At 59.9% G+C, this 24953-nt stretch overlaps 2 protein-coding genes across 4 annotated transcripts in view; both read left to right on the forward strand.

The window, feature by feature from the left end:
- Window positions 1-1292, forward strand: part of CTNNBL1 (catenin beta like 1) — a 47695-nt gene extending 46403 nt beyond the window's left edge. For both annotated transcript variants that reach the window (XM_038158908.1, XM_038158910.1), the window contains exon 16: window positions 1041-1292. In XM_038158908.1, the coding sequence (XP_038014836.1) occupies window positions 1041-1129 (89 nt within the window). In that variant the 3' untranslated portion in view covers window positions 1130-1292. The remainder of the gene's footprint in view (window positions 1-1040) is intronic.
- An 8458-nt stretch (window positions 1293-9750) lies between these two features.
- Window positions 9751-22763, forward strand: VSTM2L (V-set and transmembrane domain containing 2 like). 2 transcript variants are annotated; one of them, XM_038159375.1, is made up of 4 exons: window positions 9751-10023; window positions 17643-17815; window positions 18926-18976; window positions 21460-22763. In XM_038159375.1, exons 1-4 carry the CDS (start codon window positions 9915-9917, stop codon window positions 21769-21771), a joined length of 645 nt encoding a protein of 214 aa, XP_038015303.1. In that variant the 5' UTR covers window positions 9751-9914; the 3' UTR covers window positions 21772-22763. The 2 variants fall into 2 exon arrangements, with proteins under 2 accessions (XP_038015303.1, XP_038015304.1); XM_038159376.1 differs by having other exon boundaries at window positions 9754-10023; window positions 17646-17815.
- The last annotated feature ends 2190 nt before the right edge of the window (window positions 22764-24953 follow it).

A 24953-nucleotide genomic window follows, 5' to 3' on the forward strand; every position in this document is an offset into this window, starting at 1 on the left:
ATCAGCTAACTTCTGCCTCTCCTCACTGCTTTCAGTGCTCCTGTAACAAAGGCTTTGATGGAGCTCAGAGCGTGTAGCTGTGCTAAATGTATAAATATTAAAGCAAACTTTCTGCAGCAACTTACCATTCAGTGCTGAATACAAGCTGTTCCGTTTGTTTGGAAGAAGGAAAAGAATGCAAGCAGGCGGAGGCAGGGAAGTGCTGTCTTAACCATCAGCCTGCTCCTGATTCCTCAGATTTGTTCAGCTCCTTGCTTCTGCAGCTCAGAACCTGCTTTTCATATTTTCTTTTTAAGCTGTCTTTGAAAATGCAGGTTCTGGTTGCAGGAAGGAGGGAGCTGGTAGGGGATGAGAGCTGCCAGCTCCAAATGAATATCAGGAAGGAGAACTACAGAGGCAATGTTTAGTTCTGTGGTGTTTGGCCGTGTGCATGGACGGGCAAGACCGTGGTTAGGATCTGGTGGCCTCTGCCTGATGACAAGTAGTTTGGTTTGTTGTTAAATCTGACCTGGTGGCTTTTCTTCTGTGTGGTTAAAAGCACTGGGTAGGTGAAGGAATTGGGGTCTCCCTCATTCAGGATGCTTGGACAGCAGGCGGGTTAAATCCCGGACTGGGAATGATTAACAGTTGTCACAGACTCTGCCTGACCTTCCCTGATGACACTCGGTGTCCAAAGGCACCTGGGAAGCCGGTGATTTGCAGGGATTTATGCTACTGTTTGCATTTCTTGGGCATAATGCCACGATTCCCGTGCCAGGAAATGGGTGCTCCTGGGTGCTGCTGTCTGCTTGGGCCAGAGCAGGGAGTTCTCTGCCTCTGTCTGCCACAGAAGCTTTAATGAGTGTCAGCGGGTGTTTGCTATGCAAAGCTTTAACCCTGGGGATGGGCAGGAAAACCATCGGTGCTCCTGCATTAATTCCCGTTTGGCTCTTTGCAGTAGTGTGGCTGTAGATTCCTGTGTGTAGATTCCTAGGGAGTTGTTGCCCTTTGTTTGTTCGTGTTGCACTCAAAGCCTGTGTCCCTCTGCTCTGTCCCTGCAGAGTACGCGGAGAACATCGGGGATGGGAAGAACCAGGAGTTCCGGGAGAGCGAGCAGAAGCGGATCCTGGATCTGCTGGAGAATTTCTGAGGAGCTGGGAGACACCTCTGTGTCTGCCCACGAGGACGTGGCGCCAGTCCTCCCCCCTCCTGCCCCTCCTCCAGCCTCTGTTGCACGATCAAAGTGATGTTTCTATGAAACTGCTTCTAAATGGGATTTGGGAGATATTAAAGATAGTTTGCTTTTTTTTTTAGTTGCTGGTTTGTTATTTGAGCAGTGTACTGTGAGTGGGGCTGCAGCTGCATACCCAGCACAAAGCCAGCATGAGGTTCTCATCTTTTTTATCTTTTTCCCCCTAAATCAAGCTGCCAAGGATCAGTGTGAAACAATACAAATGTATGTGTGGCAGGAGGGCAGAGAGGAAGCCTGCCTGGCTCGAGAGACTGTTGGCAGGTTATTCCAGCCTGATCCATTAATGAAAATGTACAACCCTTGCTCTGATGGGAACCAGGGAGGCTGAGGTGGTGCTGTGTGTCCAGTTCATCCCTTCTTCTGTGGCAGACGAGATCCAGGAATTGGCCACATCAGCCATTCCTGTTACATCTTCCCAAAGGTGAGTGAGAATTGAAGGTAGGTTCTGGCACAGGCTGGTCACTGTTCCCTCCTGAAGAGGGAAAAGAGGAAATGAGTCCGTTGGGGTTTTACTCAGAACTAAGAGTGAGGGGAGGTAAGCAGCAACACGCCCAAATTCCATTGCCTTGCTATCCCCCTTGCTTTGGGTCTTGGCTGTGCTTGTTCAGTAGAAAAGCAGTGTTGTGGTTCCTGGACAGGGAGCTTGGCTCTTGGAGCAGCAGCAAGTCCCCAAGAGCAGAGGGATGGCCCTGCCTGCCGCAGGGGAAGGGGCCACAGCTCATTCTCATCAACACGGTGTGGTTTTGGGTGTCCTTGTGCCAGACTCCAGTGCTTTCCTGAGCCGGGACTCCCAGCTGGGATGGGAAGTAGCAGAGGATATTTTCCTGCATCCTCTTTTCTGCTGCTGAAGTTAATGACTGTCATCACAAGCCATCGTGGCTCCTGCAAGCTGGGCTGTGCCTAATTTAGAGAGATTTGCATGCTGGCAGCATTCATTTTTTATCTCCAAGAAAAATGCATTGTCAGGCAAGCTTAAAGGCTTCCTTCAATCCTGGCTGCACAGGCACTGCTGGCCTGGCGCTATTGAACACTGGTGTTCAGGGCATCAGCATGGAAGTCGTGGCTTCAGCAGCCACAAAAAGCTGCAAAAATACCTTTTTTTTTATGCAGAACTTGTCAAATTCCTAATTTCTTTCTTCTGTTTTGAATCTGCTTCCTTAGAGGTGTTTTCTCCTTTAGCTTTCAGGTGTGTTTAGGTTTTTGCTTGAAGGCAGCCACTCTTTCTGGAATTTTGGGAATGATTGGGAATTATTTGGGATTTTGGGAATTATTCCCTTTCCACACCAGTGGAGTTGTGGTCAGAGCTGGTCTCTGGTTTTCCCTGGAAGATAACTGGCTGTCCCCTCACACTGTGCTTGTGTTGGAGGAGCTGAGGAGAAAGGGAGGGATCTCAGACAGAGTTTGAGGCAGGGCAGAAAGGGGATTTAGTGAATGTGGAACAGCTTCAGGTGAGAAGTGGGGCCGTGTATCTGGGGCAGGAAAGGGCAGGGAAGGTCTTGAGAAAACTTCAGTGAACTGCCTGAGGGCAAGGTAAGTTTATATAAATCTGAGTGTCCATTTTAAACCTGGTTTTGCTGTTTGCTGCACGTGTGTGTATACGTGTGATCGTTTCCATGTGCAGCTGCTGTGGGTGTGCAGTGCACGATCCCTTCTCTGAGTTGGCTCCTCTCAGATGGGGAAAACCTCCTGCAGCACCTGCTGGGAGTGCAATGTCGGTCGCTGCCACAGTGGGTTGTGCCAGTGAGCTCACATGAAGCTCTTGCAGCAGGGGACAGGGGCTGGAGGAACCAAAAGCGTGGTGGTGTGGTGTGTGGGTTCCCCGGGGAGCAGGGAAAGGTCCTGGCACTGCTCCAGCTGCCAGCAGTCAGTGCTGTCCTGAATCAGGAGAAGGAACGGGCACAGCCTGTGATGGGGCCTGGGCTCAGCAGCATCCTGTGAGGTGAGGTGAGGTGGTGTTCCCTCTGCAGGGTGGGAATGTGGTGCCACCCCTGCACTGTCCCTCACAGTTCTCAGGGCTGTGGTGCTGCACCTGCTACACCTGGGGAGCAGGAATGCCTTGCCATGAGTATTGTCTTCCCCAGCTGAAAGAAGAATTTGTGGGATTAGGGAATGGCAGTGTGCTCATCCCACCCAGCCCAGCCACTGTCCTTGTGATGGATGAAGGTGCTCCAGATGTTGCTGAGGAATTCGTGCAGAGATGATTCCTGCAAATCAGGCTTTTACAAGGTGGATGACAAATTGTTCTCTTCTAATTTCCGAGCTCTTTCAGAGGGAGGAACCCCACTGCTCCAATGGAGCCCAGTCGATTTTGATCCTGGTAATCACAGCAGGCCCTGCCATGCACCCACACTGGCCCCACACCCCACTGCTGGGAAACGCTGGATCCTCTGCCTTGGTCCTTGGGATAGGCTGGGGGCCCACCTGGGCACACTGTTATTAATTAAGGTAATTATTCAGCCTAATGTGCTGCTCCTAGCCAGCTCATTTGTGCTGTCCTATTGAACAGCACAGAAAAGCCTTGGAGGTGTGAGGATGGGCACCCCCAGTCTTGGCAGTTGTGGAGAATGACATTATTGTAATTGAGGGAGGATTAAAAGGTGGAGCTAATAACAGATTTCCTTGAGGAAGCATTCCACAGGCTGCAGACAGGGATTTGTGCCCTGCTTTAACCCTGCTGGTTCTGTGGCCCTGGAGCAGCAGCATCACTGTTGGCTTTTGAGCTAAATGTGGGTTTTGGGAGAGGGTGCAGGATTGGCACAACCCACAGGCATCACCCGTGGGACTCAGGGCTGCTGGGAGTGATGGCAGGGACTGGTGACAGGAGCCTGGTGGCCTTGGCTGCTCTGTGAGCCCTCATTGTGTTGAGCCACGCTCCCCTGCCCACTCTGCTCTCAGAGTACCGGGCCAGCCTCGGCAGGGACAGAGACCCCTCCCCATTGGAGCCCTCCCTGGGCCGCGCTTTCTCATCTCTGATTGTAAGCAGATTTGACTGAAGAGGTAAATGAGGAGGTAATTAGAGCGAACATGATGGATGGGGCACTCTGGTGATGGGAAGCAGGAATCTTGCCCTCCAGGAGAAAGGAGCTGGGAGGGTGTTCTTCAGCAGAGCACCCGCGGTGCCTCACGCCTCCCTCTGCAGCAGGACCCCGGGGTGCAGTGCTGGGAGCTCTGACCCTTGGGGAGGGGGTCTGAGACCAGCTGTGGGCAATGGCTGCTGCAGGCAGGGACGGGCCTGTCACCCAGACATCTGGACTTTGCCAGGGTCTGATCCAGGTTTGGTACCAGGTGCATGAGGCTGCTGAGCACCAGAGCAGGATTTAAAAGAAGGAAAGCAGTGAAGGATGAGGGAGATGCTGTCCACAGCCTGTGGATTCCTCTGCCCCATGGAGGCGCTTGCCCTGGTGGGGTTTGGTTGGGCTGAGGCCAGGCCAGGCTTGGCTGGGGCTGGGGAAATCCTGGGGCAAGTCCTGGGGAAGCAGGCGTGGGAAGGGGGAGGGAGAGGGATGGTGACACCATCCATGCAGTGGGTGACAGGGTGCGAGCCCCAGTGCTGGCAGTATCGGGGAGGGTGGGAGCACTGGTTTCCTCCTGCTGGGGGTGGCAGGAGCTGATGGCATTTCCCCCTGGCCACAGGAGACAGGCGCCGACCGTCCTCACTGTGTGTCCAAATCCATCTTCAGCTGCGCTCCCGGCTGAGCCTCCCTAAACGGGGAGAAATGAGTGTAAATCATGGCTGAGGAACATCTCCTGATCTCCCAGCGGAGGGACTGAGGCTGTGCTAAATACAGTGAGAGGCTGTCAGCACTGGGAACAAACCGTCAGCTGCGAAATAAGTCACTTACACTATTGATTTTTAAAAATTTTTTTTCTTTTAAGGCCTTGCTCTCAGGGAAAGCTTTTCTCTTGGGGCAGGAAGTTATTTGGAGGCGGAAGGGCTGGTTGGTTTGTGGTATTTTTTTGTTTGCTTTTTTTTTTTACATTTAATTTTTTTGGTGTTTAATTGTTTGGAAAGAGGGAACTGTTCCACAATGACGGACACCTGTGATATTGCTCCTCTCCATCAGGAACCTGGCAGTAGGTTCTGCAGAGGAAGGAGTTAATGGCCTGGAAACGGGCTTGAGTTCTCTGAAGAAATAATTCTTTTCAAGTCATTTTCTTCTGAATTTTATGCTTTGGAGACTTCCCTGTGCAGGGGCTGCTCTGGGCAGAGGCCTTTGAGTCCCAAAGCCCCCATGTGCTGGGAAGGGGGAGGTTCCTGCTGCCTTTCCCACATCGTGCTGGGACTCCCAGGGCTCCCCAGGGTGGGGGGCCGGGGCCACAGGGCTGTGACCATCCCAAAACAGGCAGGGGGACAAAACCACCGCACGTCCCTGGCTAGAAATGCTCCCACTGCTCTCCCAGCCAGGCTGTGCCACTGAGCAGGGCTGTGCTGGCAGTGACACAGAGCCCTTGGCGGTGCTGCTGTCTTGAGCAAGGTTCCCTCTACCCAAAAGCCCTCTCCTGCTCGGTCTGTTACTTCTGGTGCTGTTGTGGCTGTCGTGGTGTGGGTGGGTGGGTTGTGTTTGCTCCCCTGAGCTCCCACTCGCTGCCTCCCTGGCTGCTCCCTCCCTGCCCTGGGGATCCTGGCAGGCGCTGCCCGCGTGGCTGGCTGTGCCCGGGATGATTTGTGCAGGAGCAGGCTCTAATGGTGCCTGGCGGGAGCATTGTTTTCCTGCAGCGCACGCAGACCTTTGCAAATAATCTAATAATGCAGGAATGTCAAACTTCAGCTGTGGAAGGAAATCCTTTTATACAGGAATTGTCAAGTCTCTAAACAAGTATCAGAAATGAGCTCAGTATCAATGTGGAGGGTGTTTATTCTGCCCGTCAGAGAGATGAACAACCCAATTCACTCTCCCAGGCAGACGCAAATGCGAGCGTTGGCTCCTGGACCTCAGGAGAACTCAGTGCTGAGCCTCGGGTGCCCCTGCGTGAACCCTTAAAGAGGTGAATTTCAAAATAATGCATGAGGCAAACCCCAGTGCTTCAGCAGCTCTGGGGTTTGGGGTTTGAGGGTTTTTTTCTTCCATTTGCTGGGCAGCTTTTGCTGTCAAAAGGGAACATGAGGTGTTGGCATTGGAATGAGCACGAGCAGCACTTGGGAGCCAGCAGGAAGGACCAATGCTCTTGCTTTCATTCAGGGTGTCCTTGGGCAACTCCAGCTTAGAGCTGCGTGCCTGGGGATGTTCTTTGTGCCCCTCAGGGTCCGTGTGTCTCCCTGAGGCTGGTGCCCTGTGAGGTGCTGCCGATCTGGCAGACCCCCATCCCCTTCCAACCCCATCCAGCTCTTCTGAACTCCACTGCACCCTCCAGCTTTGCAGGTTGCCTTTTCCTGATGGACAGGTGTCCCAGGGAATTCACATGCAAACCTCACGGGCTCACGAGCTGTGGATGTGGTGCCTCTGGGATCTCTGTGGTTCCACGGAAGTGCCCACTGCTTTCCTCCATCTGGCGAGTTCCCCCCCGGAGCAGAACTGAGCAGTGGGCAGGAACCTGGCGCTGGCAGAGACAAGGAGTGTTTCATCCCCGAGGGCGAGTCCCTGGGCCCGTTGTGCTAAAGAGAAGCCCGGTGAGGGAGGCACGGTCTGTTCAGAGCAATGACAAGCGAGCAGGCAGGGGACCCGCTCCGCAGCGGGCGCGGGCTCGGCCCCGGGAGCCGCTGGCTCTGCTCCCGCCTCTGTGAGCGAGTGACATCCCCCCGCATCCCTGTCACACAACAGGGGCTTCATGGCTGCACCCGCAGCAGCACCTGCCCGAGGCCTCATCATCGGTGGATTAAAATACAGGAGGAGAACCAAACCTTCCCAGCGTGCTTAACACACAGGCACTGGCACTTCCCTGTCTGCCGGCTCCTGCAGAGCCCCAGTATCCGTTTTTCATCCGCTGTGATGGCAGAAAATCTGCGGGAAATGGAACTTAATTCAGGCTCTGCCTCTGGAGGTGTTCCTGGCTCCAGGAGGAATTTATGCTCTTTGCTTCCTCCTGGCATGATTTAAATACCTCAGGTGGTGCCCAGGCAGGTTTCAGCCCTCGAGGTGCAGCTGTGTGGCCTCGGCCTCCAGCAGGGGATGTGCTGCCCTCGTGCTGGGGTGCAGGAGCTGGGCTGGAGCCCGGAATCCTTGCCCATGCCTGGAGCGTGCAGTCACCACTGGGTGACATCTCCAGCTCCTGCTCTGGCTACACCTGTGGGTGGGTGCTGTGCAAAGCGGGGTGCCAAGTCTGGGGCAGCACAGTTTGTACCTGCCACCTCAGTGTGGGCTTGGTTTTATTCCCTTGCTGGCCAGTGGCAGAGGACGGACCTGGGCCAGACAGCAGCCACGAGACTGGGCCCATTGCCCGAAACGTGGAGCACACGAGAGCTTTGCCTTTGCTGCTTCTCGTGTTGAACTTGACCCTGTGCACAAACTCCATCCTTCAGTACATGAACTCTCTCTTTCAGTGCAAGAACCCCCTATTTCAGGGCTTCACAAACCCCATCCTTTGGTACACCAATCCCCCTGTTTCAGTGCGTGGGTTTTGCCTCCACACATGCCTCTGGGAGATCTGATGCTTTTGCTTTGTCAGGATCCAGCCCAGAGCTGCTCCCTGACCCAGCTGTGTTAGCTCAGCAGCTCCAGGCAGCTTCGCCTCGGGACACCTGAAGTCCTTTGCCACTGCTGCTGTTGCCATCCCAGAGTGAGACCCTCTGATCCCAACCAGCCGTGGAAACTTCTAAATGCAGCCAGGCATGGCCGTGCCGCCCGTTTGTCTGTCACTGCTGCTCCCTCCTTCCCTCAGCTTTTAACTCCACAGGGAGTAATGAACTTGGGCAGAGATCAATGCTCTGCTCTGAGCCAGGCTTTATTCTGACATGCAGCAAATGCTGCAGCAGGTACAACTTTTTTTTAAAATTATTGATTAGTAAGGCAGGTACGAGGCAGCACAGCTCCTGGCCAGGGATCTGCCTTGCTGGAGGGGAATGGGAAGAAATACCCCCACTCTTTCTGGAGCCCTGCCAAGGGAAGGCTGAGGAAATACAGTCAGTATTTTCAAATCCAATTTAAAGAATCTCTTTGCAGCCAACATCTGTCATCTCATGGCAGAAAACACCTGAAATAATCTGATTTTTTCTGTTTATCCAGAGAGCAAATAATATCCTTTTGATTGCTCTGTTGCATGCAGATACTCTCGTGCGAGTGGCGCCTGCTCTGTGCCTCCCCTGGTGCCGAGGCCAAGGTTTAGGACAGTGATATGTCACCACTGGAGCCCTTGGTGAATTTTAGGCTTTTCAGAACAGGTGTAGGAATTGCTCAGGTGCTGGTGCTGTGGTTGTGACCTGCTGTGAGGCACAGCTCTGGCAGTGTTGGTGCTATCGGTAGGTTTGGCCTCAGGATTTATGCACCCAAAGGGACACAGGGACCCTCGTGGTTCCATGAAACCCTGCTCGTGTCAGGAGCAGGGTGGCTGTTCCAGCTCTCTCTGGAGCCCCTGGCCCCACTCCAGCCGGGCTCTGAGGGTGCCAGCGAGCTTGCAACCCACCCCGGCTGCAGGTTTTTCCTTTAGAGACAAGTCCTGCACAGTCTGGGGCAGCGATCAGGATACACGTGGGGACGCGTGTCCTTGTTCTTCCTGGAACGTTTCAAAAACCCCTCCAAGTGCCCCCAGCTGGGCCCTGGCACTGGAGTGAAGCCGGAGCAGCGGGCACCGCACCCGCCGGGCACTGCCCCTCCGGCGCTGCAGCTGCAGACGCTGGGGCCGTGCTGAGATGAACTGGATCGCTCTGGGCTGGGCGGTACCGGGCCGTACCAGACCGAGCCGTGCCGTGCCGGGCTGGGCGGGCGGAGCCGCGCTCTGCGCCGGGCGCTGTCCCGGGTGCTGAAGCCTCTCCCGCCGAGCCCGGCGGTGCCCGGGGTCTCGCCCCGCGGGGACCGGGGCCGCCGGGGGTGCCAGGAAGAAACCTCTCCCTGTGCGGAACCGGAGAGGGAGCCGTGCGTGCCGCGGGGCTCTGCCCGTGCGGGTGCTCCCGGCAGCGCGGTGCGGAGGGTCCCAGCGAGGCGCGGGAGTCCCGGCGGGACGGGGGCCCCCGGGGGGGCCGAGGGGTCCCGAGTGGGCGCGGAGGGGTCCGGGTGGGGCGGTGCGAGGAATCCCGGGGGTCCCCGGCGGTGCGGGGCAGCCCGGGGGGTCCGGCGGGGCGGTGTGGGGGGTCCCGGCGGGGCAGCCCGGGGGTCGCGGGGGTTCCTGGCGGTGCGGGGCAGCCCGGGGGTCCCGGGGGTCGGTGTGGGGGGTCCCGGCGGAGCAGCCCGGGGGGTGCCGCGGGTCCCGGGGGTTCCCGGCGGTGCGGGGCAGCCCGGGGGTCCCGGCGGGGCGGTGTGGGGGGTCCCGGCGGGGCAGCCCGGGGGTCGGGGGGGGCGCGGCGGCTCCGGCCCCGCCCCGCGCAGTTTGGGGACGAACCGTGGGAAAAAACTTGGGGGGTGCGCGCGGGCCGGGATCCCTCCGCCGGGCGGGGGAAGCTCCGGGCGAGCCGCGGCACCGCCTCGGCGCGCGGCGCCCTCCGCGCGAGGGAAGAGCTCCGCAGCGCGGCGGCGCCGGGACCGCGGCGCAGCCCCGGGGACAGGGCTCGGCCCGGCGGCGCCGCCGCCCCCGGGACGGACGCGCCCGCGGCAAGATGGGCGCCCTGGCCCTGGCCCTGGGGATTTTCCACTACCTGGGGCTCTACCTGCAGCTCGGCGCCGCCTCCCGGCACCCCCCGTGGGACGCCCCGGCGGCGGGCAGCGGTGAGGCGGCGGCGGCGGCCGGGGCTCGGGAAGGGGGCGGCTGAGCGGCGGGAGCCGCCGGGGCTCGGGGCTCCGCGGGGCCGGCGGCGGGTCGGGGCGGCTCCTGCCCGGGCGGCGGGACGGGTGCGGGGGATCGGGGATCCCGGTCGGGCTCCGCCGCCGAGGGCAGCTCCGCGTCGCGGTCCGTCTCGCCGGCGGCTCGAGGAGCGGGGGGCAGCCGGGGCGAGCTGGGGTTGGGCTTCGCCGCTCCCGTCTCCGGAGCTCGGGGGACGGCCTCTGCCTTCGCCGCCGGGCTGCCGAGTCGGGGGCTCTGCACGGCGCGTCCCGGTGCCCGCGGCCACCCGCACCCCGCGTCCGTGAACCTCCCGGCGCGCCTCCCGGTGCCCGCCGCCGTCCGCGCCCCGTCTCTCTGTGCCTCACGGTGTCGCCGCCGCCACCCGCGCCCCGCGTCCGTGAACATCTCGGGGCGCCTCCCGGTGCCGCCGCCCGCCCCGCCGTGCGGTGCCCCACGCCCCGGCAGCGGGGCTCCCCGCCGCCTCCCGCTCCTCCGCTCCCTCCGGTGCGCGGTGGTTCGGCGGGGCCGTGCCGCCGAGCCCGCTGGGATCCACCGGGGCTGGGAAGGGGAACCTCTTCCTGCATCCTGCACCCTCCGGTGAGGAACGTGGCGTAGGGGCAGCTCCCTCGTGGGTACCGAGAAGGTGACAGGGGACCGAGACCCCTCGGAGGAGGCTGCTGAGACCCTCCTCGCTCTCTGTGGAGTGACACGGGCGCGTTCAGTCTTAGCCCGAGCGGTGACCACGGGGACATGCTGGGTGCCCGGGTCCCAGCTCTTCCCCCCGCCCGGCTCCGGGCCTCCCGTGTGCGGAGGGACCCGCTCTCTGCCCCGAGGAGCCTCCAGGCGCACGGCGCCTCGGGCCACGCCAGGGTGGCAGGCGTGAGGTGTCCCGCAGTTTGTGGCGTCCCGCAGCAGCGCCCGGGCTGGCGGCGCCTGCCTGCCCAGGGAAGGGGTGATCAGCCTCTGCATTGGGGGTTCGCAGCAGCAGAGTTTCCAGACCTGCCCGGCTGGCATGCCAGACGGAAATGTGGGTGAAGAGCCTCCATTAGCCACCGCTGCTCCCCACAGAAATCCAGCAATAGGCAAATAAATAGTGAAATGGTCGCTGCGAGGGAACAGGGAGCCAAGGAGATGAAATATTCTGGGAGGGCGAGTGCACTTTGGAGCCACATTACAGCTCGCTACTCGAGCAGTTCTGCAGCAACTCACTTAATCACAACAGAAACCTTTATTAACGATACTGAAAAGCAGTGAATAAGTGGGTCATGTATAATAAGCCATTTGTGTTCAGTAGGTGAATACCAATTTGATAAAAGCTGTGTGTGCTGAAAACCTGTATAAATCGCTGTTTAGCAGATCGGAGACTGATCATTTCATTACTGGCTGGCGCAGCTCTCCCTCCACACCACGAGAGTCCAGCAGGTTGGAGACGTGGAGCGGGAGAGGGGCTGTGGCCGGCGGGATGGGTCCGCCCGTGGCTGGCGGGCACGGGCAGCTCCTGCCAGGCTCTGCCCGCAGCAGCAGCACCCGGAGCTCGCCGCCATCTCTGCCCGGTGCTGGAGGCCTCGGAGGAGCCTGCACGGCACCGCGAGGCTCTGCCACAGCCCCGGAGTGTGTTCACTCTTCCTTTGAACTTGTCCGTGCCGGATGCAGCGAGGGAATTGACCGGGAGCAGCGTGTGCTCTGCAGGCATCGGCGAGCGGCCAGGAGCATCCCTGGAGCGCGGGCGGCTCCCCCATCCTGCCACCCCGCACTGGGCAGCGGGGTGCTGCTCTCAGGGCAGCCACGGCTGTGGGGAGGGAAAAGTCACAATCAAAGAAAGTCCTTTACCTGCCGCCACAGCAAAAGCTCTGCCTTTGGCCAGGAGGGAGCCAGGATGGGCTCCAACTGCCCCGTGAGAGCATCTGAGCAGCAGGATTCTTCCCACCATCCCTTCCCTACCCACAGTGCTGCCTCTCCCTCTCCTCTCCTCTCCTCTCCTCTCCTCTCCTCTCCTCTCCTCTCCTCTCCTCTCCTCTCCTCTCCTCTCCTCTCCTCTCCTCTCCTCTCCTCTCCTCTCCTCAGGCTGGCGCCTTCAATTATTCATGCCCCCCATTGCAGCCTGTGCACGCCGGGTTGCTGCCATCGGCTTTTTCATGCGCTGGCTGGGAAGCTCCAGCCGCTTTTCCAGCCTGCTGGCTCTGGAGCGGGGCAGGGGAGCCGTGCCGTGAGGAGGAGCATCCCGGCTTTTCTTCCCGGCGTCGTGTACAGGCGATATCGCCTCGCCTCAGCAGAACCGCGGCTGGAGGCTGGAGGGAGCGGCGCCCCGGCTCCCCAGGGCGCTGCCCTGCTCCGTTCCCGCACACCCCAGTGATTATTCTATCAATTACTTTCATAAACACTTTGCATTCCGCCGGATTTTTGCACACTTCCTGGTGGGAATTCTCCACGCGATGTGTTTTTCCTGCTGCTGTTCGTGCAGTCATTCAACGCAATTACATCTGACACCTCTCCTCATCAAACGTCTGGGCTTTCTCTTCCCTTGAAGCGGCTGACAGACGACGGGCCAGACACTGGGAATTATTACGTTAGGACAGTGACAGCTAATTTTAATCATAACGTTCCCTGGGAGCGAGGCAGGGATCAACCAAGAGCCGGCACGGCCGCACGCGGTCTGGGAGCTGCGGGCAGCACGGCAGGGCTGGAGTGAGGACCTGAGTGGGCCAGGGAGCTGGAGGCTCTGCACTGCTGCCTGCCTCACCAGGGGCTGCTCTGGGGGCCAGAGGGATGCCCAGGTGGGCACCTGCTGGGCCTTCTCCCCTTCACGGCTCCTCTGGGATTTTGGTTCATGGTGTGAGTGGGACTTGTGCACCTCGGGACAGACAGCCCTTCCTGGCCCTGTCCTCGGCAGCTCAGGCTCTCTCCGAGCTCCTCTGTTCCGTGGCTGTTTCCCCTCCTGCAGGGCCCTTTCCTGCCTGGCTGCCCCTCCCTGGGGCTCCATCTGCTCTGGGTGCCCGCCTGAGCACCGGGGGTGGTGGCTGTGCCTGGTTGTGACGGGTGCAGTCAGGACGTGTGTCGTGTGCTCCGGGTGAAGCTGGACTGGCATGAGCTCAGCAGTGATGGGGAGGGCAGAGCTGGGCAGGAGGGTGCTGTGTCCATGAGCACCGGGCAGTGCCAGCTCTGGGGATGGTACCAGCACCTGTGTGTGGTGAAGGCAGCTCTCAGCAGCCAGGGTTGGTGGCTCATGTTTTGGGAGCCGGGTGTGAGACCAGGGGGGCTGATCCTGTCTGCCCCGTCCCATTCCAACTGAGTGATTTCAGCTAAGAATCCTCCCCTGGCTGCTGGGAACCATCCCCTGGCAGAGAGCAGCACCAGAGCGAGGGGTGGCTGCAGGCTGGCTGCACACACTGCTGGAGCCCCACGGGGACCTGTCAAAAAAAGGCCATTTTAGGGCTTTGCTGCTTATACTATCAAACAGCAGCTCTTCCTTGAGCCCCTTGGGAGGGAATTTTCTAAGAACTGTGAGTCCCCAGGAAACAGACGGGAGCAGCAAGTCCTGTTGCACGGGCAAAGCTCTGTGTAGCCAGGGCCAGACTGGAGACACTCACCACCGACCTCGCTCTTGCTGAGGAGGCTGAACATGAGGGGAGTGGGAAGCGCTGGGGCAGGAGCTGGGGCAGCCCAACACGAAGGGGCACTGTTGGAAATACCTGCAGTTTTCAAGGTTAATTCCAGCTCTCTGATGAGGTGAGCGCTGGCCTGATCACATTCACCGAGTTAGGTGGTTTTTTTTTTTTTTGTTTTGTTTTTAATTCACATGCTGCAAATGTGAGCTCCTTCTGCTGCTCATATGACAGCGAAGAGGGGCAGAGCAACGGCGCTGCCATCCCCAGCGTGTGGTGGGAGCCTCCCGGCCCCAGCCACGGCCGCGTCTCGAGGGAAGGGAGGTGGCTGGATGGCTGGAGGAGAGCAGCGCTCCCCGCCGAAGCGCTCTGCCCGCTCGGCCGCCGGGCCGGAGCCCCCTGCCCTCTCCCAGCAGAGCCGCGGCCGTCACGCCGCGTTCCTGCAGCGCTTTGCAGCGCGATGTGTTGTCAGCGCCCCGGGGTCAGCATCCCTGCTCGCAGGCTTGTCAGGAGGAGACGCGTCCCCAGCTGCTGGCGGCGCTGGGAAGGGGAGGGGAGCGAGGCTGCAGCCCGACCTGTGCAGCCGCCTCTGGCAGAGCCGCTGTCCCCGCGGTGGGGACAGCGTGGCTCACACAGGCACCGGGGCAGTGCCCGGCTCTCTTCTGGATCCATCCGGAGGGTGCCTCCCGATCCCCCGGGACGGCTCTTTCCCAGGCAGGCTGTGCCGAGGGCCGGGGGGTCCATCTGTCTCTGGGTCCCTGCCCTGTCCCTGTGCCGGGATGTGTCTCGGGTGCCTTTGCTGCCGGCAGGACGCGGTGCCCCTGAAGCCGGGGCTGTCTGTCCATCAGCCACAGGAGCCTGATGGCTGTCTGTCCATCAGGCCTGTCTGTCTGTCATCAGCCACACCTGATGCCTGTCCATCAGGAGCCTGGGATGGCTGTCTGTCCATCAGCCACAGGAGCCTGGGATGGCTGTCTGTCCATCAGCCACACGAGCCTGGGATGGCTGGCTGTCCATCAGCCACAGGAGCCTGCGATGGCTGTCTGTCCATCAGCCACACGAGCCTGCGATGGCTGTCTGTCCAGCAGCCACAGGAGCCGCGGGCTCCTGGGAAGGGGAGGGTGCTGGGGAGCTCTTGGATGTCTGGGGAGGTGCCGGAGGGCTGTGGGTGCCTGGGGAGGGGACGGTGCCGGAGGGCTGTGGGTGCCTGGGAGAGTGCCAGCGGTGCTGGATTCTGTTGGACGCCTTTGCTTTTCCCGCAGTGGTGCAGCACAAAGCCACAGGCTAGAGCCGGCCCCACACCAGGGTCCGGATGGTCACTCCAGTGGGCAGGAGCAGGAGCAGAGGGATGTTTCAGCTCCCTCAGCCCTGTCCCTGCCCAGCGTGGGACGGAGCCAGCCCCAGCCCTGCCGCCTGCTTTGCGCTTGTCACCCCACCAGCCCGGCTGCAGCTCCAGCGAGGGGCTCCAGCCCCACTGGGCAGGGAAAGAGGCTTCTGACTCCCGGCTTGGGGGAAAAAATCCCTCCCAGAGCAGGAATCCGCGCTGACCGGGTGATTAACAGGCGTTTGCAAGTGTCCAGTGCGTATTTCATCGTCCTTTGGTACATCTTTACACAACAATTAGCCTGAGCTGGTGCCCGTGACGCTGCTCCAGTGCCGTCCTTGGTGCCTTGTGGGGGCTGTGGTGGGGGGCCGTGGAAGCTGGCACAGCTGAGGAATGGCAGGCAGCAGGCACAGTCCTGCAGGGGCTTTCTGAGCTGCCTGGGGCCTACGGACGAGGCAGGGGGATGGAGCAGGGGTCTGGAGGCATTTGCAGGTACTTGGGGCAATGCACGACCATCCCAGCTGCTGGAGCCCCCTCCCTGTGCAGAGCGTGACCAAGGTGAGGGATGGTGCCCACAGAGGTCTGTCTCTGGTTTATGAGAGCGCCAAGCTGTCCCAGCAGGCGTTTTCAATTCTGTTTATCTGTGTTTCCCCATTGAGTTCATTTTATTTCCCCTGATTTTTATTTCCTGGAAGATTTATTGATCCTGGTGTTCTCAGTTTATGACAGGTAGCAGGTCATAAAGCACACGGAGCAGCGGCCCCCTCCCTCCCACTGTGGGGATGTGGCTCCAGTGTCACTGGGGGGACAGGGACGGGCTGGGGTGGGCAGGGACAAGGACGCTGGGGGGGACAGGGCAGTGGCCAGAGTTAGTGACTTGTCCGGCGTTCACAGGAGCAGTGTCCAGGCAGCTTGGCTGACCCAGTGCAGGGTCCATGCCCAGCCTGGGGGCTGCCTGGGGGGACCCTGGTCCCCACTGGTGTCCCTGTGAGGGGCAGGGCTGGGGGGCAGTGAGTGACCTCTGTCCAGGCGTCCACGGCATCCATCAGGGAGTGTGCACTGTGCTGCCGGAGGACACATCTGAAAGATGTGTCCCCAGCAAAGGTGATGACCCTGGGTATCCGTCTGCATGATCTGCGCTCCTCTGGATGCGCTTGGAGGTGGCTGAGCTCTGGGGTTAATTAGTACATACGCTTCCCAATTAAAATGGGAAAGAAAGGAGGCGCTTGGTTCAATCCAGCCTTTTCTCAGCTTATCTGCCAAATTCCCGTCTGTGGGAGCAGATTTTAATTGTGTTCACAGCAATTTGGACCTGGCTGGAGCCCTCAGGCCATCACCCCACCCCTGCACTGCTGGAGCTGTGGTGGCTGGGGGCTGGTGCAGGCTCTGCTGGGACCCACTGGCTGTGGCCATTGCTCCTGCCTGCAGGAATTCTGTGGGGCAAGAGCCTGATCCAGGCTGCAGCCAGGGAATGGGTGGGCGATGTCTGGACACAAAGCCTCAGCACCACTGTGGCTTGGAGCACAGAGGAACCCTTTGTCCTGTGCCAGGAAGACCCTCCTGCTCCTACCACAACCCTCTGTCACCAGAGCTGTTCCCTTGGGGTTCCCTCCACTCCCCAGCACAGAATCCACGTTCTGTGGTGCCGGGTTCTGGGTGAACAGGATGTGGGAACAGCACTGGGAACCCCACCAGGACACCCTGCCTTGGTAAACCCCAGCGCTGGGTATTTTCCTCTGTTCCCTGCTGAGATGGATTAAAGGAAAGCGATAAGTGGATGGGATTTCCATGCGTCCAGAGGGACAGGGTATTAGAGGTATTAGAGGTATTAACTTTTTGTCTGGGCTGGTAATAATTGGTTTTCAGAGGGATCAGGGCTGGAGAGAGCGTTGCTCCCAACAGGCTGTGTGTCCCAGAGGGCTCCGGTGGCTGCGGTGGGACCTGCCCTGTGGCTGTGAGCTGGCAGTGCCAGCAGCGTGAGGTGCTGACTGAAGACAGGAGGCACAGGGCACCCTTGGCAGCCTCGGCAGTGCCCGGGGTGTGCAGGGGGCTGGCAGGGCTGTCCCCGTGCCGTGCCATGAAGAAGCCACTGGATGGTGGCAGCAGTGTTTGCCGGTGCCCTGCGCACGGGGGCCGTCCGTACGGAGGAACAACAGTCTCTCCAGAGGAGATGAAAAGAATTCTAATTACATCTCTGAACAATATTTGTTTTGAGTGAGGAAAGCAAACCATATGGCGTGTGGGAGCCTGTTTGGGGCCGCATTAAGTGAGGATTTGTTTTTCAGTTGTGTCCTGATCTGAGTGAGATGCGACCGTGCTCTATTTATTTCCTTCACCTCAGAGCTGTGGCAGGTCCCACACTCGCTCTGGGCAGGGGTCTGAGGGATGCTGTGGGAGCAGGGGGCACAGGCTCTTTGCAAAGTGCCTGGGGGGGGGGGGGCAGGCACCTCTGCTGGGGTGGCGAGGGGACACTGGAGTGGGAAAGGAGAGCTGGGGATGACAGGGACCTGTCTGCTCTGCTGTAGAGGCTGGGTCTGTTTGGCCAGGGAAGGATCCAGGAGCTCCTGGTGACTCTGCCTGTGTTCACGGGGACAGTGCCCTGTCCCCTCAGGCCCCCACAGCCCTGCTCTGTCTCCAGCAGCTCTCTTCACCGAGACCCCCCACGACATGACGGCACAGGCGGGTGAGGATGTGGAGATGGCGTGTTCCTTCCGCGGCAGCGGCTCCCCCTCCTACTCCCTGGAGATCCAGTGGTGGTACGTCCGCAACCACAAGGACTGGACGGACAAACAGACGTGGGCTTCCAGTCAGGTAATGCCCCTCGTCCTCCTCCTCCCCGGCAGCACGGAAAGGCAGAGCCCCTCAGGCAGAGCCCTCGCCTGCACTTGCCATGGGGAAGGGCTTTGTTTGCAGCCCCTGTTGGGTTTTGGTGGGACCCCAACCCACAGCAGCACCCCGGTGCTGACCAGACCTGCAGAGCAGGGTTTCACCCTCTGCTCTGACAGAGAGCAGCCAGGGGTCCTGTGGTGCTGTTCACGGGCTGCGTGGGCAGCTCAACGTCCAGCTGCACTGAGGAAGCTCCAGGGACAGTGGGGCTGGGCTGTCCTGGCTGCCCTTCCCAGCCAAGGGGCTGCCTGGCCCATTGCCAGGACCCATCCCAGGCTGAGGCTTTGTTTTTGTGCTTGTGTTTGTGCCTTTTCCTATCTCATCACCAGCTCATCCCTCCTGGCTCTGCACCCTCCATCCCTCCCTTGTCCCCTGTTTCCCTGTGTACTGGTCCAGCAAACCGCCTCTCTTTATTCCTCTCTCTGTTCACACAGAGATAAGGGCCAAAGAATGGGAAACAGCTTTGGGGATTTTAATGAGCCTTTATTGTAGTGTCTTTGGCAGGGCTGCTGCTGGTGTTGCCATAAATTGAGAAGCCTCAGGGCAGCGCTGCCAGGATGGGGGGAGCGCTGCCAGGGGTCGAGGGTGGGCAGGGTCAAGGGTGTTGGAGGCACTGGGAATGCACAGCCAGTGGTGCTGGAGGGGTGGTGGCAATGGGGCAGGTGCTGGCAGTGATGGGGACAGAGTTCCAGGGACAGGGGTCACTGCTGCAGCAGTGATGCCACAGTGATGAGGGCTCCATCCCCACTCCTGGGTTGTGGGGAGCACCTGAGATGCAGATGCAGTGGCACCTGTGGGTGAGCACCCCATGCTCTCTGGCTGCTGCTGGTCCCTCCTCTCCTGGGTACCCAGTGTGGCTTCATCTGCCCTGGGTGCCTGGGTTTGCTGGGGTTGGGCAGTCTTTTCTCTCTTTCCCCTTCTCCCTCTTCCTTCCTCCTTGGGGCAGCCATCCTGGGAGTTGGGAAGGGGTCTGGTGGGCTGAGCTGACCATTTCTCTTCCCTCTCTGGTCTCCCCCTACCCTGCTTTTTCCACAGCTGAAATCATCACTACCAGAGGAGCCCGGGAAAGAAGCGACAAAAATCAGCGTGAGTTTGGGTGATGGTTCTTGCTGAGGGCTCAGCAGGACATCCTGCTGGTCCCACTGCCACAGGCTGGGAACACGGGGGTGGGAGACCTGGGTCTGCCTTGGCTCGGTCCTGGGGGTGACCGGGGTGAGGGGTGGCTGCCCTGCTCTCCCTGGCACCGGGAGGCACAGCCTGGACCCTGAGCTTCGTCCAGCATCTGAGTGACACATTAATGCCAGGGATAAAATAATCCAATTGACTCAGAGGATTAGCATCCCAAAGCCATTTAGGCTCATGTGAGCAGAATGAGGAGCCACTAATCAGTTAAATAAAACAATCTTGGCCTTCTGCTGCCAGGTGTGTGTCCCCCTGGCTGTCCCTGTTTGGGGAGCTCTGTGTTTGGGGGTGCCACAGACACAGAGCAGTGCTGGAAACCTTCCCACTGTCACCTGGCAGCCTCTCCCGGCACCTCCATTTTTCCTTCACTGAGTGAGCAAGGGGGGTAGGGTTGATCAGGCACCCATGGCTTCTCAGATGGGTGCCCCCACACCCAGGATCAGTCTCTCATCCCTGGGGAGCCCTTCCCAAGGCAGAGCATCACCTTTCAGTGCCCACCTGCAGGATCAGGGCATGGTTCTCTTGATCGTAACAAACTCCCCTCCAGGAGTCATGTCCCCGTTGATTAATGACACCCACAATCCATATCCAAACCTAAGCAGGTTCCTCCAGGATCTGTTCCTCACCAGGGTGCTGTGGCTCCCTGTCCCACGAGCAGCAAAGCAGCTGGAGCAGCCGGAGCCTGGGCTCTGCCCCACCCTGTCTGCTGAGCTCGGGGGGGCTGCTGCTCCCTGCATCCCACCCAGGCCCTGCTCCAGGGGCAGGAGGGGCTACAGCAGGTGCATGGAGCCATCCTGGGGCTGGCATTCCTTCTCAGCTCAACCGGTGCATGTTTCAGCATAATTAGGCAGTTAATTGCACGCTGGGATGGAATTGATGGGTGTGCGAGTGTAACCAGGATTTATTTTGAATCATTCGAGGTCTCTGCTGCCTCCTCCAGATCCAGCCAGCAGGGAGAGGCTGGAGCTTCAAACCTCTTTTGTTTGTTGTCATTTCAAATGTCCTTGATCATTAAGTGTTTATGGAATGGAGGAAGTAAATGAGCATGGGTGGTTCTGGTGGAACGTGAGGTACAGCCACAACAGCAGGTGACAGGGAACAAACAGCAGGGTCAAACAGTGAGGGGGGAGGTAAATCCCAAGGAGGAGCCACCGTGCCAGGCACCCCTTGGCTGTGTGTTATCCACCAAACACACCTGGTGCTGGAAATGCTTTGCGGGGATGAAGAGCAGTGAAACGCGATGGGTTTGGGTTTATTTTTTCCGCCTTTGAATCCAATGGCATAGCACAGGGCTGAGCTGGGGCTGGGCACAGCAAATCTGCCTATCCTGGCCGTGCCAGGGGCTCTGCCCCATTCCCATGGGCAGCGAGGGCCGTCGCTGCTCTGCCTGTGCAGGCAGAGCCACAGGAGTTATGGCCCCTCATAAAATCTTCCCTCCCGAGGCTCAGTGACCTGCTGGGCAGCGGCTCCATGGCCACTGGTGGCACCAGCAAATTGGGGTTTTATTTTATTAGTTCTAAATTTCCCAGCCATTAATTTCAGTGACTTCTTGCTCTCCCAACGAAGAGGGTTTTTTTTGAAGCTCCTTTCCCATGACAGTCTCAGCATCTGGACACGCTTACACCAGGGCCTGGCACCTCCTGCCCCAGCACATGGCCACTGAGCAGCCCTGAGATGCTGTTTGGGGTGGCCCTGGCTGTGACCTGCGGCACCAGCTCCCTCTCAGGAGCCCATGGTGGGCAGGGCAGCTGAGTGCAGCAGTTTGTGCGTGCCCATGTGTGTTTATATGGCAAGTGTCTTCATGTTCCAGCCCTGGATGTCCCCACAGCGAGGGGCTGAGGGGACATTGAGGGGTCCTGGTCCCCACGCTGCCTCCTGTGCTGTTTGGGGTGGGTTTTGCCCCTCTCCAGCCCCGTTTCCAAACACCATAAAATCCTCAGCTAACAAATGCAGCAGCGAGTAGAAAAACGGCCTTTGCCATCCAGTGTGATTATAGGGAACAGAGCCAGGGGCCTCGGGGTGGGTTATAAATCTGATTTATTGACCCAGCCCAGAGCAGCCGCGGCTCTGGCTAGTGAGTAAGTCTTAAATTTCATTGGGTGATAAATACTGAGAGCGAATCAATTTGGTAGAAAAGCTAATTAGCCAGCGTGGTTCCGCATCGATCTCTGAGCCCTGCGCGGCCGGGTGCGAGCCAGGGCTTCCATCATCCTGCGGGCCAGGCCGGGGCTGCGTCCCCCCGCACCTCCACCAGCCCTCACCATGTCCTCGCCAGCCGGGGCGAGGCGCGGCGCGGTGACACACGCTCGGGGTGGCGCTGGCCCGGGTGTCCGGGGGGGCAATGGGGATTCCTGGCGCCCCCTGACCGCCCGTCTGCCCCGACGCAGGTGGTGAAGGTGGTCGGCAGCAACATCTCCCACAAGCTGCGGCTGTCGCGGGTGAAGCTGGAGGACGAGGGGACCTACGAGTGCCGGGTGATCGACTCCAGCGACGGCAAGGCACGGCACCACAAGGTGAAGGCGTACCTGCGGGTGGAGGCCGCGGGGGGCCCGGGGCACCCCCAGGACACCGAGCTGCGGGAGGCCCCGCTGGCAGAGCTCGCCGCGCCGGGCTCGGCCCACGCACACCACCACCAGCACCAGCACAAAGCCGGGAGGGAGCTGAAGAAGCGCTCGGCAGACGCCTCCTGCGTGCTGTAGGCGGGCGGCGCGGGGGGACGCCGGAGCCCCCCTCCGCCCCGGACTCAGCGGAGCCGTCACGGGCCCCGCACCCCCTGCCACAGACTGGCCCCGCCGCCCCGTCTCGTCCAGCTCCCCTCGCCGCCTCCCTCTCCCCCGGGCCCAGCGGTGCCAGGGCCCGGCGCGGGGCGGGAGCCGGAGCTGTCAGTGCCCGGCTGGGGCCGTGCCCGGGGCCAGGCCATGTGCCCACACGCGGCGGTGCCCATCCCCCGGCCTTGTGCGGGCGGTGCCGCGGGCTGTGCCGTGTCCCAGCTCTCTGCCCGGTGGGACCCTCCCGCCCACGGGACCCTCCCTGCCCTCCCCGTGCTTCGCAGACCCAGCCGCCTGTTCCTGTAGATGCCCCGTTTAGTTGCTCGGTTCCAGCCCCACAGCGAATCTAAGTTCCAGCCTCCATCCTACGGCCCGTGTGTGTCCCCCCGCCCTGCCCTGCCCTGCCCCTGCCTGCCCCGCAGCCCCCAGCACGTCAAGGCCTGAGCTCAGCAGAGGAAGGACGGCACGGCACATTCCTGGCACCCTCCCGGCTCGCTCAGCCAGGCTCAGCCCGTGCTCCGTGTGTGCCGGGAAGGTGTGCCATCGGCGCTGGCCCCTCGCACCCATCACTCCTCCTCCCCTCGCATCCCACAGAGGATGGGGCGCTCACCCGCCAGCCCCGTCCAGCGTGGCCCCATCCCGCTGCCCGTGCTGCCGTGGCTCTCGGCCCCCTCCCGGTCAAGCATCCCTCCCCACCAGGCCACAGCACCACGTTGCCCCGGGCAGGGGCTGCCCCACGGGCTCCTGTGTCGCAGTGCAAACGGCAGAGCCCGTCCCTGCTGCCCCCACGGGTGACCGCGGCCACTGGGGCCGGGGCTGTGGGGAGGGAGAGGGGGGGCCCGAGCCTCCCCCCCGGGCGCTGCTCCCCTGCTGCCCCCCAGCCTGCCACCATCAGACCTGCTGCAGCTAATAAAGCTCCTTAAACGAAGCCTCTGCCAGTCTGTGCTCTGTCTGCGGCACGGCAGGGGGACAGGGCTTTGGCACTGCCTCGAGTAAGAAGGGGCAGAGAAAGCTGGAGCTGCTGGGGATGGGGATGAGGCTGGGCATCAACATCGTCCCCTGCAGCTGAGGGCTCAGAGCTTTAAAAAGTTGCAGCTGGGGAGCTCCTGCCCAGCCTGGGAGCTGCTGCCCTGAGGGTGCAGGATACAGCGAGGTCCCAGGTGAGCTGGGGATGCTCCATGCTGTGCCATGGAGCGCTGGGTCCTGCTGGGTGGGCTGCCTGCCAGGTGAAATCCTGGCACCCACCTGGGCACCCAGACCAGATTTCCAGCCTGGTGGGAGGTGGGGTCCCCAAAGCAGGGCCAGGCTCTGCCCATCCAGTGGGAGAGCAGCTTTGAGCACTGGCAATGCCCAGCTGCCTGGAGTCCTGCAGCTCCTCCGAAGCTTGTTACTTTCTGGACCTCCATCATGCTCACCCCTTGCTGTGCTGATGAGAAGGAGAAAGAGATGGTGGCTCTTCCTGCCACCAGAGGTGTCAGCCTGTGCTGGGGGCAGGAACGGGCAGAGGTGGCTGGTGTCTCTGGAGCCATGGTCACCTCTGCCACCTGGAGAACTGTGGTCTTGGGGAGCAAAGGACACGGGAGAAAAATATTCAGGAGCTGCAGGGCAGCAGCTGTAAATCATTGCAGCAAGTTTTTTCCAATAGTGGTGGCTGTGCTGTAGCAATCCCTGGCAGAGCTGTGGAGCTGGGGCTGTGCTCAAATTCTCTGCCAGGGAATGGGATTGCTGGGGGAAGAAGAGAGATTGGGATGCATTGGTCACCAGTGCAGCAAAACACAGGACATAGCAGAGGAAAAGGAAGACCCAGGGACACGCTAGGGAGGGCAGGAGGCTGCAAATCACCTCACACAGGGAATAAACAAATTGCTGTGCAGCACAGTGATTTGTAAAACCTGGAGGTGAGCTTTAACAATAACAGGTTTTATCAGAAGAGATTAATTTTGCTGAGTTTATAGGAAATCTTGGGAGCAGGAGGTGAGGAGCGGACCCTGCTGGATCCATGTGTGTGGCTCAGCAGTGCCTGGTGCCAGGGGCTGCGTGTGGACTGTGCCCCCAGCACAGTGTGGCAGTGCCTCAGGGTCCTGGCTGGGTTTGTGCATGGAGGAGGCAGCTGGACACAGCTTTCTTTGCTCTCTGATCCCAGAGGGGGTGGCTGGAGTGGGGGGAGCTGGGGGTCCCCACCCCAGAGTGTTGGGGGCTGCTTGGTGGAGGAGAGTTCTGGTGGGGAAAGCCCAGGGTTTGTGAAGGGGCTGAGCTTAATATACAAGTCACTGCTGGGGAGGAACCAGCCTCTTGAAAATGCCATTTCCACGCAGTCCCTCTCCCAGCCATTATCCTGCCTCAGACAAAAGCAATTTACTCAGCCTCCAATAAAGCAAGGGCGATAACGAAGCTGAGAGGAGCTGACTGACAGGCAGGACAGCCTCTCCTGCCACCAGCACCCACCTGCTGCCTGGGGCTGAGGCTGTGGGGAAAATCCCTGGACAGCACTGTGAATCACAAGCTCTGGCGGGGGTGTCTGGTGCAGTCAGCTGTGCCAGAGCCCTGGCTGGGTGATGTGGTTGGTTCCTGGGCACTGGGCAGTGACGGGACAAGGCTGCCCTTCAGTCCCATGCCTGTCCTGCAGGATGGCAAGCCTTGGAATAGGCAGGATGGGTCCTTGGAGTCCCCACCACAGCACAGCTGAGCAGAGCGAGACTGGATGCAGCATCTGCACCTAATGGATGAGTTTTGTCAAGTGCTACAACAACCCAGGAAACTGCACCAGCCCCAAGGGCGCTTGGAAACCAAAGACAGTATTTCACCTCCCTGCCTGCCCTGTCACAGCAGCTCTGAAGGCTCCTTTGTAAAGAACCCAACCAGCGTTAAGCACTGAACAGATATTAAAAAAGAGTAAAGCTGACCTGCAGCCCTGTCCTAGCAGATAAAAAGCCACTGACTTGTGTTTTCCCTGGAGAAGCAAACAGGAGGAAAGCCTGAATAAAACCAGGGACACAAGGGGAGGTAACTCAGCTGAGGGATGTGGCAGCAGAGGCAGTGCCCTTGGGCCCACCAACAGAGACTTGTTTTGGATGTCCACCCAGGATCCCAACAGTGATGCACAAAGCCTGCTC

This window comes from Motacilla alba, chromosome 20, assembly GCF_015832195.1.
Source record: "Motacilla alba alba isolate MOTALB_02 chromosome 20, Motacilla_alba_V1.0_pri, whole genome shotgun sequence".
NCBI lineage: Eukaryota > Metazoa > Chordata > Aves > Passeriformes > Motacillidae > Motacilla > Motacilla alba.

What these genes read in the sequence shown, in the direction of transcription:
- VSTM2L (XM_038159375.1), top strand. Translation starts at nt 9,915, where the DNA reads ATGGGCGCCCTGGCCCTGGCCCTGGGGATTTTCCACTACCTGGGGCTC. An exon ending in AGACGTGGGCTTCCAGTCAG is followed by an intron (nt 17,816 to 18,925) that starts GTAATGCCCCTC and finishes CTTTTTCCACAG; the next exon opens with CTGAAATCATCACTACCAGA. An exon ending in AAGAAGCGACAAAAATCAGC is followed by an intron (nt 18,977 to 21,459) that starts GTGAGTTTGGGT and finishes GCCCCGACGCAG; the next exon opens with GTGGTGAAGGTGGTCGGCAG.